The sequence below is a fragment of the Streptopelia decaocto genome (genome assembly GCF_964273445.1).
Source record: "Streptopelia decaocto genome assembly, chromosome: 1".
In the NCBI taxonomy this organism is placed as follows: domain Eukaryota; kingdom Metazoa; phylum Chordata; class Aves; order Columbiformes; family Columbidae; genus Streptopelia; species Streptopelia decaocto.
In genome coordinates this window covers 211,461,024-211,476,607 of record NC_138663.1, presented here as the reverse complement: position 1 = coordinate 211,476,607, position 15,584 = coordinate 211,461,024, and the positions used below count along the sequence as shown (strand labels likewise).

At 51.5% G+C, this 15,584-nt stretch overlaps 1 protein-coding gene across 1 annotated transcript in view; it reads right to left on the bottom strand.

Annotated features, from left to right (window-relative positions):
- CLPB (ClpB family mitochondrial disaggregase) overlaps nt 1-15,584 on the bottom strand; it is an 84,499-nt gene that overhangs the window by 22,579 nt on the left and 46,336 nt on the right. The window contains exons 6-7 of the mRNA XM_082043595.1: nt 11,819-11,916; nt 5,587-5,701 (exon numbers count right to left, since the gene is read on the bottom strand). Of these exons, the coding sequence (XP_081899721.1) occupies nt 5,587-5,701; nt 11,819-11,916 (213 nt within the window). The remainder of the gene's footprint in view (nt 1-5,586; nt 5,702-11,818; nt 11,917-15,584) is intronic.

Here is a 15,584-nt window from a genome sequence, read left to right as displayed (position 1 = left end):
CAGGACATTCTGTGGTTCTATAATGATTCTACAACCATCATTAGTGGGTTGGTTAGATCAACCTGCAGCCTTAAAATGATGAGATATTGGAATCACAGAATCGTTTTGGTTGGAGAAGGCCTTCCAGACGATGGAGTCCAACCATAACCCAGCCCTGTCCCTGCCCCATGTCCTGAGAACCTCATGTCCGTCTGTCCAGTCCTCCAGGGATGGTGACTCCAGCACTGCCCTGGGCAGCCTGTTCCAATGCCCCACAGCCCTTTGGGGAAGAAATTGTTCCCCACATCCAACCTCAACCTCCCCTGGTGCAACTTGAAGCCCTTTTCTCTCGTCCTGTGAGATATTTGAGGAGCTCAGTGCTCCTGAGGCCTGGAAAAGCTGAGTAATCCTGGTTTTCAGCCAAGAGTGGCCACCGCATCCCCGGGTCTGGCTGGCAGATCTCCCAGTTTGCCCACAACCCGTTCCAGCTTCAGCAAGAGGGACAACGATGCCGTCCTAGGACACAGCGGGACATCAGCTCTGGTTTAAGGGTGGAAAGCTCAGGTAGGAAAACACGCAGGAATGCTCCTCTCCTTCGGTTTGCACCCACAAAGCAGCTGCCGGCCACGTCGGTTTCCCTGTGCTCACCCTCATCATAGAATCACGGAATCCCAGGCTGGAAGGGACCTCAAGGATCATCTGGTCCAGCGTCTCTTGATAAACTCTGTTCTTTTTCACACAATAAATTATTATTAAAAATCCATGCTATCTGTTATTCAGGGCAATAGAAACAAAGACTGACTCCAAAGGTGAGATTAATTTGTTCAAAGACAGATTTCTATCACAAATTCATATTGAAGCTTGGGGTCCTTACACTAACCCTAAAGCTAAGCCTAACCCTAGACATATTCTGAGTCTCAGCCCAGCAGCCCTAGTCCTGGCCCAGATTAAACAGTTATCAGCAACAATATTTTGTGCAACCTATACCCTCTTTTGGCAGACTTATTTCGACTCTACTCCAAATAGTAAGCTTGGCTTTAACTCTTATTCTGTACTCCTATTGTAAGCCTAATCCTAACTTAAATCTTTATATGGGCTGGAAATGAAAAATACAGTCTCAGTCTTATCCCCGCTGATCCATTTATCATGGGATGATTTGATTTTGTAGCCTATCCCGTCCTCCGGCAGCCCCTTCGCAGCCCATGACTCAAACCTTAAAGCTAGGGATCGTTTTCTTGGGCTAAATCTCAGCAAAGCACAAGTTTTCAGGGGCCAAAGATAAATCACTGAGCTTCTGTCGTCTATGTACATGTATTAAAACATTTATATGCAGATACAGTGGTGGGGAGGTTGGAACCGGATGATCTTGAAGGTTCCTTCCAACCCAAACCATTCTATGAGTCTATGACCGCTCTTCCTTGATGGCCAAGCAAGGAATCCGCGCTGTGTCCCTTGGAAAGCTGTCCCCGTCCTCCTGGAATGGCACAAATAGATAAAAAAGAAGAGGTAGGTCGCGCCGCTTCACTGAAATTTCATTAAGACGTTCAGACCCAATGTGGAAGCGAAGAGGCTGATGATGACGCCTGGGCCTTCTTCTTCGGAGCCATTTCCAGCGTCGCCGCAGCGCTCTCACTTTATTTTGTACATCTGTAACGGCGTACGGGTAGCGCGGTGTCTCCGAGAGGCCCTTCAGCTCGCTATTGAACTGATAAATTCACTGTATTACTTTACACAAATCAATACTCCAGCAGTTATCAGGGGTTGATGTGACCGAAATTGGTTTCAGCCAATTTGTGAGCGTAATAAATGTCCATTTATCAAATCAATTCATTCGAGCGGCGCTTCTCAGACGGCCCGGGCTCGGGGTACCGCGGGGTGATGTCTCCAGGTCCGGACACGCCGTGGGATCGTTCTCGTCCATCCCCGCTCTGCTGTGTCCTCCAGGAAGGTGCCAGCGGGCTCAGGATCATTCTGGGATGGGGAAGAAGATGAACGTCCAACTAGACCCAAACTCTTCCCTTGCAAAGCCTGACCTGACTTGTAGAAAACAAGTGCGACACGCACTGAAATATAGAACTTGTAAAGGATCCAATCTTGCCCAAAATAAACCCAGTTTCCTGCAGACCAGGGTGGGATGATGTTCCTGCTCATCCATTTTCCTTCAGCCAACTGATTTCAACATCGTAACTGCTCAGCGTGTCGGAAATGGGTCATTTTCTAATTACAAAGTAGATTTTCTGTGCTACCTTTACCCAAAATCTCTGCACTGGCAATAAAACTTTCCCTTCCTCCCTCCTTATTCAGCTTCAGGAAGAGTCAGAACAAATTACTTCAACCCAAAAAGGGTTTAGAAAATCAGCATTGGAAGGTGATGGGTTTTGAACCCTTCGCCTCTTAAGTGACCACAATGAATACTATGTCTCTATATACAAGAGGTATTATTTCTCTGGCCTAATATTTAGGATATGAGGTCACAAACCAAAAATATATTGTTTGGAAAAACGCCTTTCTTTGGTTTATAACTTCAACCTTTCTGTCAATCCTGCGCCTCTGCACCTCCGAGCAAAATGGGAAATGAGACCTAACGAGATTCCGAGCGCACTAATTTCTGAGAGTGCACTAGAAACGCAATCGAGCCTTCGAGTGGTTCATTTGCATGAACCGGTTGCGGCGTCCCGGCTGCCGTCAGCTCCTGGGATGGCAGGAATGACCCGTCTGTGTCTTTCTGATGTGTTACGAGGCGGAGTATTTAATGTGGATTTTGTTATAATAAAATAAATGTCTACGGAGGGAGAGCGTCGTCCGGCTCTCCCGCTGGGAGGAATCCCGTGCCCTGTTACGATCGATTCATCGCCGTCCCACAGCGTCCGTGTAGCAGCAAATTGAGCAGCAGGGCTCGCAGATATCGGGCTGGGGAGGTTTTGTCCCTCTGCGGTAGAGATGTCACGGTGTTGGTGCTGTGACACCAGCCAGTCCCCTGCAAACGTCCCCACCACCCCAGACCAAATCCCCGAGAGCACGTTCCCTTTGTATTCTGGGCTCGAGCCCCTCTGGAGAGTGTTTGGATCATGCACCGAGTGACGGATTAAATCAGATTATTCAATTAAGGCGGCGGTTATAAATTAAACATAGCGGCTAAGCCGGGTGAAGCTGGAGACGCGGTGTGCAGCGAGGCTCCCGGCCAGCAAAGCGCCAAACAGGAGGCACGTGGGGTCCACAAAGTAGCTGCAAAACCAGTCGGGAATCAAGTAAATAACAAAACCAGAGAGGAAGCGCTTGAGAGAAGAAGAAATAAAAGTCATGCCTCTAAATTCACTCTTCCTGAAAGAAAATAACAAAAACAGGGCAGAGGGAAGAGGGGGAGGATGGGACGGAGACGCTCCCGCTACCTTTTGGTTTGATATCCTGAGGCTGCGGGGGTATCAAGCGCATTCCCTCTAATTCAATAAGAGAAGCCTCCATAAAGGCAGCGACTTTAATGTGCAGAACCACCACCTGTGTCAGGAACAGGCACTGCCCATTAATCACAGCTTCCCAATTAGCGGGGCCGGCTGCCCCCAGGCACAGCCGCTCAACAAACACAGAGGGGCTGGTGTGTTTGCAGGGTCGGGGGGAGCTGGAGCTTCCACATCGCACAGGACTCGTCTTTGTTAACTAAACCATGATGGGGTTTGTATTTATGACCGCGCGTCGCTCGCCGTTTCGCCTCGGTTTGCTCTTACCGCCCCATCCCATTTTCAGGCACTAAACTGGGATGCAGGGGTGGTTCGAGGAGTTATTAACGGGACAGGATGAGAGGAAACGGCCTCAAGTTGCGCCAGGGGAGGTTGAGGTTGGATGTGGGGAACAATTTCTTGCCCAAAGGGCTGTGGGGCATTGGAACAGGCTGCCCAGGGCAGTGCTGGAGTCACCATCCCTAGAGGGTTGGACAGACACTTTTCCAACCCAAATGATTTGACGATTCAATGATCCAGGGCCTTTCAGGCTTTGGATGGACAAATCCAACCCAGCCCAGCTTGCCGGAGCCTTGATTTCCTTATAGACGTTTAGCACCCCGGGTGAAATAAACCGCTCCTGAGATTTGCGAGGCTGCCCCGAGCTCGTGGCACCAACTGAACCACCTCGCACAACCCACCAGGACACCTTGTTTCTTTTCTTCTCCCCACGGATGCGTCGGTCGGGGCCGTGCGCTCCATCACGTGCGAGGATGGAGCTTGGCCGGTGCCTCTGGTGAGGGACAAATCACAGAATGGTTTGGGTTGAAGGGACCTACAAGGCTCATCCAGCCCAAGCATCTTCACCCAGATCAGCGAAACGCAGATATTGCTCCTTAGGAGGGACGGGGTGGTTGGGATCCGGGGGAGCTGAGCCGGGCTTTGGGCAGGACCAGCCTGACCCCCAGGCTCAGGCTTTACAAAGCTGCCAGAACCGGGGTGGTATAGCAACAAAAATAGGTTTTCGGAGTGAGATAATAGCATTTCCAGGCAGAAATCATCCCCCTCTGCTCCACAGATGCCCAACACCCTTCGGATTCCAAGTGCCTAATTGATTAACATAACGAAGTTACGCTCACAGCGACTGTCCGTGCCCATCTGAAATGTGCGGTTGCTGTTTGGGCTCCATGTGCCTAAAAGCTGATCTGTTCTTCTGTTCTTCTCCCCCCAAGTGCATCCTGCGGGCTGACAAAACCCACTCCAACCTCGCTGTGCGGTTCCTCGTTGTACGGTTCCATCCCAGCCACAAGAGGCCAGGCTCCTCATTTATTCCCTGTGCTTATTTAATTAATTTGGGTTTTTTTTTAAGCAGTGAAAAATTTATAATTTGATGTGCAGGAAAAAAACACCCTCCAGAGAAAGGCCTCAGAACCCTCGTTTGAAGACGGGGTTTCGGTAGATCCAGAAAAGGAAATATGAACTAACAAAACACTCTAGACTTGCAATGGATGTGCAGACATAACCAAATGTATCAAATTTTACCACAGACAAATAAGGTAGATTTCCAGAGAGAAAATAACAGAAGCAACGTGCTCGCAAGTGTGGGTTCTCGAGGAGGCGAATGGTTGGACTCGATCTTGAGGGTCTTTTCCAAGCAAAATGATTCTGTGGTTCTATAAATTGCAGCTGCCCCAGCAGCAAACGCTTCGTTTGACACAAGAACCAGAGGGCGCCGGGCAGAACTATGGGGAGGCAGATTTGAAATGAAGAAAAGGGTCTATTTCTTCACTAACTATGCAGCTCCTGGCCAAGGGTGGTGTAGAGTCTGGAGGTTTACAGGGGATCCAAGGGAAATGTGGACAAATTCATGGAAGAATGGAATAGTTTGGGTTGAAGGGACTTTAAAGCTCCCCCAGTGCCACCCGTGCCATGGCATCTTCAGCAGCTCAGGTTGCTCAGAGCCCCGTCCAGCCTGGCCTGGGATGTCTCCAGGGATGGTTCATCTACCACCTCTCTGGGCTACAGAACAGATCCCCAAATTGGCACGTGTGAGGGGCTTCCGTGCAGAAAGCGGCGCAAAAACGGCTCGTGAATTATTACTGAGCGATATTCTTCAGACAAATGAGTCTGTAATAAGGAAGCGGAAGACACAGGAGGGCAGAGCGGGTCCTACCTGCTCCCACCGTGGCGATGGCGCTCTCCTGGCCGATGATGTGCTCCTTGAGCCGTTGTTCCAGGGGAAACCTCCGGCGTTCCTCCACCTCCCTCTTGCGTTGCTCCTCCTGGAACTGTGCGACGAGAGAAAACATCGGGAACAGAGACTTTGAAAAATAAAGCTGCGCCTATTTGATCTGTATTTGTCTCCCCACCCTCCGTGCATCTCAAAGACTCCAACAAGATGCCGCAGGGATGGACGAGCATGGGGAGGTCAAGTGCCGTCGCTGTGCAGACAAACCCGCAGCACGTGCAATGGAGCTGGAAAAAAGCTCTTTATTCCTTTAAATATTACATGTAGTAAATTTAGAATGTCTGCAGGAGTTAGTTGCAAATGTGCTTCGCATTTAGGGGAAGGTGGAATCTGAACTACTTAGGTTTTCGACAGCTTTATTGCACTAGAATGAGAAGCTGTAAGGGTCTTAAAACATCCAACTGATGTCAGCAAGATGTCCGATACGGCACCAACCACAGAAAGAACTTCTTTCTAAAATACTTTACCAAAAATCCATCTCACAGGGCTGTGATTTTCCAGTCGCAAAGATACACTACGATCACCTACTTTATTCAGGACATTTGCTCCCTTCAAGCTCTGGCCCCCGAGGAATCAGGGCCTTTGAGAGCCAGGGACTGACGCACCGTTCCCACTCAGATTATTCAGTGTCAGGGTTGGGTTAACAGTTGGACTTGATGATCTTGAGGGTCTTTTCCAAGCAAAATGATTCTGTGATTCTACAATTTGTGGGAGCTGAGGGCTGAGATGGGGCAGAGAGGGGTTCACAGAGACAGCTGACATGAGCATCTCGGAGATGCTCGAGGACGGGATACAGGCAGAACCTCAAAGTGGGAGCGGGTCTCACAGCGCACTGACCATCTGGGGGAAAGAGGGTAAATCCAGCCCCTGCTCATCTTCAGAAAATGCTGAAAAACATTCTGCTGAGCACCCTTCCCCAGCGCTCAGCACAGGACACACATGGAGCTGCTGGAGAGGGGCCAGAGGAGCCCCAGGAATGATGCGAGGCTGGAACAGCTCTGCTGGGGGACAGGCTGAGAGAGTTGGGGTGTTCAGCTGGAGAACAGAAGCTCCGGGGAGACCTTAGTGCGGCCTTTTTGGCCTGAAAAAGGGCCCATAAGAAAGATGGGGACAGACTTTTGAGCAGGGCCTGTTGTGACAGGACAAGGGGTGATGGTTTTGAACTAAAGGAGGGAGATTCATGCTGGACATGAGGAAGGAATTGTTGCCCTGAGGGTGGTGAGAGCCTGGCCCAGGTTGGGCAGAGAGGTGGGGGATGAACCATCCCTGGAGACATCCCAGGCCAGGCTGGACGGGGCTCTGAGCAACCTGAGCTGCTGAAGATGTCCCTGCTCATGGCAGGGGGGGCACTGGGGGAGCTTTGAACGTCCCTTCACCCCAAACCATTCTACGATCTCAAGCAGAGTTTTGCTATCTCACCAGTGAAACCACCGCTCTGGAAACAACCATCCCACAAAGCCAGACTTAGCTAAGGATGGACCATAAGGAGCCCACAGGGTGTGCAGAGTAATTTAACACCCATAATTGGTCCTCATCATTCAAACCACCTTCCCGAGGGGGGAAACACCTCTGACAACACCAGAAAGGAGCCGCAGAAGCTGCAGCAGGATCCTGGATAAACCCCCAGCCCAGTTGGCTGTTTTTCCTGGGCTGGTACTGACTGTGACAGAAGTTAAACAATATATTAATAGCGAACAATCCGATTTTGGCTGGTGCTGTGAGTCTCGTGTGTAACAGCGAGATGCTGTCAGCCCCCACACGGAGCAATAACCTCCTCCGGGATACCTGCGAACGGCACCGCAGGACGGACACCGGCATGTCTGTGGTGACATCCCCGGGCTCCGTGTACGCTCAGGCGCTGCTCTCGCCACATATCTGTGTCTTTCGACAAATCTTTTCTTCCCTTTTCATCTTTTGCCTTTCTTAAGGTGCAAGGAAAGCGATCGGTGCTGTCAGGACACTGAGAAATTCGTGCGGGTTTACGGAGTGGACGCGCACGAGGAGCAGGAGGAGCCTCTCCATCCCTCCTTGGAAAACCAACATTGTAAAATGTCCCTGTGGAGGAGAAAGTCCCTTTCACGGGGAAAATCTGCAGCAGTTAAGGTGCTTTTTCCAAGCTGTCTCTATAGAGCGTTCAGCTCGGGGTGTGTTCTGGACAGACACGTCCTCCCTTGTGCCATGTCCTGCGGTGTCACTGGCCCTGAGCGACCCACACCGAGCAGGACACACCGGAACGAGGAAAAGCCACCCAGAAAAGCAGGATTTAGATCAGTCTGGGACATGACCTCCAAAAAAACGTATTTCAAGGGAGGCTACAAATACGGATACTCCCTTTGCACAAGGAGTCCCGTGGAAATGCTGAGAGGCAACAGGCACAAGTTACTCCTGGGGTAATTCTGATTGAACACAAGAGGGAAATGGTTACCGATGAGAACAATCAGCCATTGGAACCATCTCCACTGGGGAGTGGTGGGTTTTCCAGCACTGGAGATGTTTAAGATTCAGCTGGACAAGGGGCTGGGCCAGCTCATCCAGACTTGTGCCAAGAAACGTTGGACTAAGGATCCTTGTGGTCCATTCAACCTGGTGTTCGATGATTTCGTGAGTCTGTGATTATAGAATCATAGGTCTAGAGAATCATTTTGGTTGGAAAAGCCCCTCAAGATCATGGAGTCCAACCGTTCCCCAGCCCTGGCACTGCCCCATGTCCTGAGAACCTCATGTCCGTCTGTCCAGCCCTCCAGGGATGGTGACTCCAGCACTGCCCTGGGCAGCCTGTTCCAATGCCCCACAGCCCTTTGGGGAAGAAATTGTTCCTAAATCCAACCTCAACCTCCCCTGGCGCAACTTGAGGCCGTTTCCTCTGTTCCTGGTGCTTGTTCCTGGGGAGCAGAGCCCGACCCCCCCGGCTCCAAGCTCCTTTCAGGCAGTTCAGAGATCAGAAGGTCTCCCCTCAGCTCCTGTTCTCCAGGTGATCTGGTGAGCAGCTCTTCCGTGGGCAAACACCATCTTAAGGTGATTCTTGTGGGTTTACATAAAGCACGAAATCAGCTTCCACTGCAAGGCTGCTCTGCCCCAGCTCTACATACAGGGTTGTGTGTGACTTAACAAACAGACGCTTTGTGAACAACCAAAACAGGAATTTTTCTTATAAAATATGCTTAATCCAACAACCTGATAATGTTCAGTTGGATCATAGAATCACAGAACAGTTTGGGTTGAAGGACTTTAAAGCTCCCTCAGTGCCACCCCCACCATGAGCAGGGACATCTTCAGCAGCTCAGGTTGCTCAGAGCCCCGTCCAGCCTGGCCTGGGATGTCTCCAGGGATGGTTCATCCACCACCTCTCTGCCCAACCTGGGCCAGGCTCTCACCACCCTCAGGGCCAACAATTTCTTCCTTGTGTCTAGAATGTTTATTTTCTTCAGAAGGTCCATCAAAGGTGATTCAATATGTTGATGGGGACATGAGCTCCGTTCCAGGACGTTCTCACTCCGCTGCTCCCCAGAGAACCTGGGGAAAGGGCAATCGCGTGCTCGCCCTGGTTGAAACGCTCCTTAAAAATCCATCGGCAGCCACTCATGGAGACAGGAGAGACCAGTGGATGGATCCAACTGGGCCCAGTACACTGGGGGAAACAGGATTTGAACAGCAAAGAAAGACCTGGAAGAGTTGAGCTCAGTCTTGGGGCAGACAGAACACACCAGCTTCAAGGGTTTCTCCCTTCCTTTCAGCCCTAGATACACAACAGCTTATTTAAATCTCACCAGAGTGTTCAGCAACGTGAACCAGCCCCGAAGTCCTAAACACCAAGCAAGTGCGGTCTAACGCAGGAAAAGCACACATGGAACTCTGGGGTTTTTCAAAAGAATAAAGGAAATCAAAATAAATTAAAAATACATATGAAAACTCCTTGTTATTCTGTCACAAGGATATGTAAATAAAATCTATGGGATGTGCCCATCCAGTAATAGTTCTGCCAATTCATTCTGCGGCAGTGATTAAAATGAGCAATAAATTGTCAAAGACTCTCGGTGGAACGCGGATCTGGGGTGGATGTTGCCCCGGGAGCGCCGCACGCCCCCCGGCTGAATATTCATCACGAGCTGCCTCCACGGCCTGATGTTTTATATACAAGTACAATCATTTTCAGCAGGAACATCTCCTCAGATATATTTCCTCTCTCTCCTCCGTCTATTAGTTAAGCAGAAAAACCAACGCAGCTTTTTCCAACGGTTCGGGGCAGGTTTCCTCGCCAAGGATGGACTCCAGAGACCATTTACCCGGAGGAAAATCTTCCCTTCTTGTAAAGATTTTAAGTGTTTTATTCTCAACTTTTCTTCTTTAAATCTTGCTTTGGGAGCTGTTGGGTGGAGTGTTGATGTGCTGGAGGGTGGGAAGGTGCTACAGAGGGATCTGGATTGATGGGCTGAGGCCAATTGTCTGAGGTTCACCAAGGCCAAGTGCCGGGTCCTGCGCTGGGGTCACAACAACCCCATGAGCCCTGCAGACTGGGGAACAACGGCTGGAAAAGGCCCTGGGGGTGTTGGTGCCGGCGGCTGCACATGAGCCAGCGTGTGCCCAGGTGGCCAAGAGGCCACCAGCATCCTGGCTGGTACCAGCACTGGGGTGGCCAATGGGACCAGGGCAGTGACCGTCCCTGTGCTGGGACCTGGGGAGGCCAAACCGCCAACCCTGGGGGCACTTTTGGGCTCCTCATCTCAGAGCTCAAAATGGCGGCCCCTGGGGAACCAAAATCACATCAGAACACAAAATGGTGGCACCAGGGGCACCAGAATCACCTCAGGGCTCAAAATGGCGGCCAGAGGGGTGGTGGGATCACCTCACAAGAAAGGCCTTGAGGTGCTGGAGAGAGTTGAGAGAAGGGAACGGAGCTGGTGAGGGGCTGGAGCACAAGTGTGATGGAGCGGCTGAGGGACCTGGGGGGTTCAGCTGGAGAACAGGAGCTGAGGGGAGACCTTCTGATCTCTGAACTGCCTGAAAGGAGCTTGGAGCCAGGGGGGTCGGGCTCTGCTCCCCAGGAACAAGCGCCAGGAGCAGAGGAAACGGCCTCAAGTTGCGCCAGGGGAGGTTGAGGTTGGATGTGGGGAACAATTTCTTCCCCAAAGGGCTGTGGGGCATTGGAACAGGCTGCCCAGGGCAGCACTTCCGATTGCCTGGTGGGTTTAATTCACGGTAATATCTACTAAATGTAGTAGTTGCCACAGTTTTAATGTGAGGAATTTCTTTTCCATAGGTTTTCTCTCATCATTGCTGTGATGGGCCCTCAATAATTAGTCGCTCCTACTTGAATAAGGCTTCATAGTCAGAAATATTAAGTCCTTAACATCAGGCTGCAGGTCCCTCCCTAATAACCTACATCTCTGTAACCAACTCCTGGTGTTTTCCTTGGAGCTTCTACAGCAAACGTGGGTCTTTTCCCTCTTTAAAACACCTTAAAACATTGATCCACAGGCGTGACACGGTGCAGCGCAGCCCACGCAAGGGGACGGGGAGGCTGAAGGGACGAGATTCCACAAGCAGGTGGCAGAAATCGGTGCGTTTTGCCTCCAACTGGTGTTGGTGAACACACGGATTCCAGGCACACAGCTTGATTTTCATACCTGGTTCTTCTTCAGAAAATACAGCAAAAACTACACCCTGATTTTAGTGTATTTTTGCCAAGGGGTTACAGAACAATGTTGCAGGTTGGTGATAAACGCAACCTCATTTCTCACCTTTACCTTTAACTTTACTTTTCCCCATTTCTTTTCCCTTTTCTTTTCCTTATTCTTTCTCTCTCTATCACGTGCCGCTTTATGTAACACTGCTTGATTGAATCATAACCCCTTGGCTTTTTGGTCGCCTTAATTTTGCGCTCCGAGATCAAGGTAAAAGAACCATCACAAGTCCAATTGACCATGACACAGGCTCTGTGTAAATCACTGAGAGCAAGGAATGTGAATGTGGAAGAGGACGGCACGCAGCTAAAAAGACTTCAGAAGTGGTTTTTTCCCCTTATACATCCCATCATTAATTGATTTTTAAAAGCATGGAGTTGTGGGTGGGCTAAGGCATCCTGCATACCGGCTTTGCTTTAAAACTGATCTTGTAGAGGGGGAAAAGCCCCACAAAACCACCAGAACCTCGTGCTCACCTTCGCCTCCGACGCTCTCAGAAGTTTCATGACCTCCCCGTCGCGGGCGTAATCCAGGGGTGTGTGTCCCATTTCGTTCTTCTGGAGGGGGTTGGCACCTGATGGAGGGAGAAATTAATAAGATCAGGGGGGTGAGGGTGCAGTTTTGGGGCAGAAAGAGCAGGAAACGCATCTTGTGGCTCTCGTGCGAGCGCGTGTCCACTCCTGACCTTTGCTCCAAGGGGTGTCGGGGTGACAAAGGGACAATGTACAACCAGCAGGTCCACGCGGGGGTGGCCAGGGAGGAAGAAAAGGAATTGTCACCGCTGACAAACGGCTTGGCAGGGAAAAGCTGCTGCGGGGGGATGAGACACGGTCACAAGGAGAACACAGAGTTTCACAAAAGCAACGGCTCCACATCCTCACGTGGGATTGTTATGGGTTCAATTGGACACGCTGCCCGGCCTGTCCGTCCATCCGCGCTGGAGATGGAGAGGGTTGTAGCCTCCTAAACAGCTGCCACACTAAGGCGCGGGAGGGAAATCACACCCTTCTTTAGAATTTAATTAAAAAATTAAAAGTTGAACGACACCAAAGACTGAACTGGAGGGAGGTGGGGACCCTCAGGAACAAACTCACATGGAGATCGGGACAGGGGGACACTGGGGAACAGCCAGGGAAGCAGACGGGGTCTCAGCATGAATCTCTGGCTCTTGGCATCTCAGGAGATTGATCTCCAAGCAGAGAGACTCAGCACTAATACTGGTGCGCTCGGTGACTCTATGACAGCTTGCTGTCACCCACCAGACACCCAGAGCTATGAGGATGAACCTGCAAACCGGCCTTAAGCCCTTGGTGCATGAATCACAAAATCATACAATCATTTTGGTTGGAAGACCCTCAAGACCGTCGAATCCAAGCGTTCCCCACCCTGTCCCTGCCCCATGTCCTGAGAACTTCATGTCCGTCTGTCCAACCCTCCAGGGATGGTGACTCCAGCACTGCCCTGGGCAGCCTGTTCCAATGCCCCACAGCCCTTTGGGGAAGAAATTGTTCCCAGATCCAACCTCAGCCTCCCCTGGTACAACTTGAGGCCATTTCACAGAACCCCAGAATGTGAGGGGTTGAAGGGCCCTGGAAAGCTCATCCAGTGCAATCCCCCCATGGAGCAGGAACACCCAGATGAGGTTACACAGGAAGGTGTCCAGGCGGGTTGGAATGTCTGCACAGAAGGAGACTCCACAACCTCCCTGGGCAGCCTGGGCCAGGCTCTGCCACCCTCACCGGGAAGAAGTTTCTTCTCATATCTAAGTGGAACCTCCTGTGTTCCAGTTTGTATCCATTGCCCCTTGTCCTACCATTGGTTGTCACCGAGAAGAGCCTGGCTCCATTCTCCTGACACTCCCCCTTTCCATATTGATCCCCAGGAATGAGTCCCCCCTCAGTCTCCTCTTGTCCAGCTCCAGAGCCCCAGCTCCCTCAGCCTTTCCTCACACGGGAGATGCTCCACTCCATCATTTTTGTGACTCCTCTCATCCTGGCGCTTGTTCCTTGGGAGAAGAGACTGACCACCGCTCGCTCCAATCTCCCAGGTTCAGACTAGATATAAGGAGAAATTGTTGGCCCTGAGGGTGGTGAGAGCCTGGCCCAGGTTGGCCAGAGAGGTGGTGGCTGAACCATCCCTGGAGACATCCCAGGCCAGGCTGGACGGGGCTCTGAGCAACCTGAGCTGGTGCAGATGTCCCTGCTCATGGCAGGGGGGGCACTGGGGGAGCTTTAAGGTCCCTTCACCCCAAACCATCCTGTGCTTCCATGACCTTCCAGCCCGCTGGAAAGACGGCAGCACAGGGGGTACCTGGGCACCCACAAACGAGGTTGCAGCTTCGGCTCCTCCAGCGCGGAGCACCAGGAGAGCTGAATAAAAACGAGCAGCTATCATAATATATGAAAAAAACAGATAAAAAAGTGCGAGGGCTCCGTGCGAGCGGTGCCGGCGAGATGAGCCATTTCTAAGCATTGGCATCGGGGATCTATATTTGCTTACAGAATGAAAAATGTGCTCCATAAACATCCGACACAGAGTAATTTCTATTGCGAGCCTTGTCATTGCAAATAAAGAATATGATCGAGACAGGTGAGATTATATAGTGCCGAGACCGGCCACTCAATATCTTTTAAAGAGACAGTGCTCCCCCCCCAAAAAAAAATAACCCAAGGGGGGGACAAGTTTTCTGCTTCCTCCAAATGATGAGATCCTCGAGGCACGGCCTGCCCTCATTTCAGATGAAGGCTGAGGGTTGGTTTGTTTGGTTTCTTTCCCCAGGATCTATCAATAATGGCTCTCCAATATTGGCCTAATCCCCCTGTTAATGGCTTTGACGACTTGACTAATTGCTGCAATAATTGATAGAACCCGACTCCCTCCGACTGGTCGATTCCAAGCTCGGCAATAAAATATTACGCCGCAATAAATAACGGTGTCACTTTACTCGTTAAGAGAAGGTGAAAGCGGCGAGAGGTTCGTTCCGCGCCCCGGCCTGACCCCCCCTTCCCCGTCCCCTGCCCTCTCCCACCCCGGCAGCTGGTTCTGCCGAGGGGACACCAACCTTGGGAGACTTAATAGAAGGTCATTTGTCACCTCCCACTCGCTGTCTGTAGCCGGAGATGGACACCTGGGCGACACCTCGGGCTGTGCGAGTCCGTCGCCTCCTCCCCTGCTCATATTAGGAGGCCCCGGCTTATGATATTTGATAAATAGCGGGTTGGTTCAGTCCCAGCATCCGCGCGGCGTCGCGGCGCCGGAGCAGCTGCAGAAGGTCACTCATTGGGGAAATATGTTTCTGTCAGCGGTATCGAAAAAAGTTTAGGAGAGTGACAGGCCTCAATTTTTCAAATTTTATTAACTCCATCCTCTTAACAATTTGTCTTGAGATTCCTTCAGATTCGGGATAAGCTGTCAATAGAGCCGCGCGACGCGGTGGTGCTGGTACCCGGCTCCTCCGCGGCTGGCGGGGGGAGATGGGGATGGAGGAGGAGGGAGATGGCACATGGGGGGAGATGCAGGAGGAGGATGATGGCGGGAGGGAGAGGAGGGTGCCAGGGGCTCGCAGAGGATTTGGGGGTTGGCAGAGGATGCTGGGGATCCCGGGATCTCCATCCTCCACCACGGCCTGTGCTGAAGTGCAGCGGAGCCGGGATCTGGCTCATGTAATGAAATATGGAGAGGGGCCAGAGGAGCCCCAGAAATGATGCGAGGCTGGAACAGCTCTGCTGGGGACAGGCTGAGAGAGCTGGGGTGTTCAGCTGGAGAACAGACGCTCCGGGGAGACCTTAGTGCGGCATTTCCAGACTTAAAAGGGGCCCATGAGAAAGATGGGGACAGACTTTTGAGCAGGGCCTGTTGTGACAGGACAAGGGGTGATGGTTTTGAACTAAAGGAGGGAGATTCAGGCTGGACATGAGGAAGGAACTGTTGTGCTGAGGGTGGTGAGAGCCTGGCCCAGGTTGGCCAGAGAGGTGGTGGCTGAACCATCCCTGGAGACATCCCAGGCCAGGCTGGACGGGGCTCTGAGCAACCTGAGCTGGTGAAGATGTCCCTGATCATGGCAGAGGGGGCACTGGGGGAGTTTTGAGCATCCCTTCCAACCCAAACCATCCTGTGATTCTGTTCCTGTTGAAACAAGAAGCAGCCTCACAGACAGACAGACAGAACGGGGCTCACAGTGAGCCAGATGGACACCCAGAGAGCTCCAGTTCTCGAAAGTCTGGCCACAGAGAGGTTTGGGAA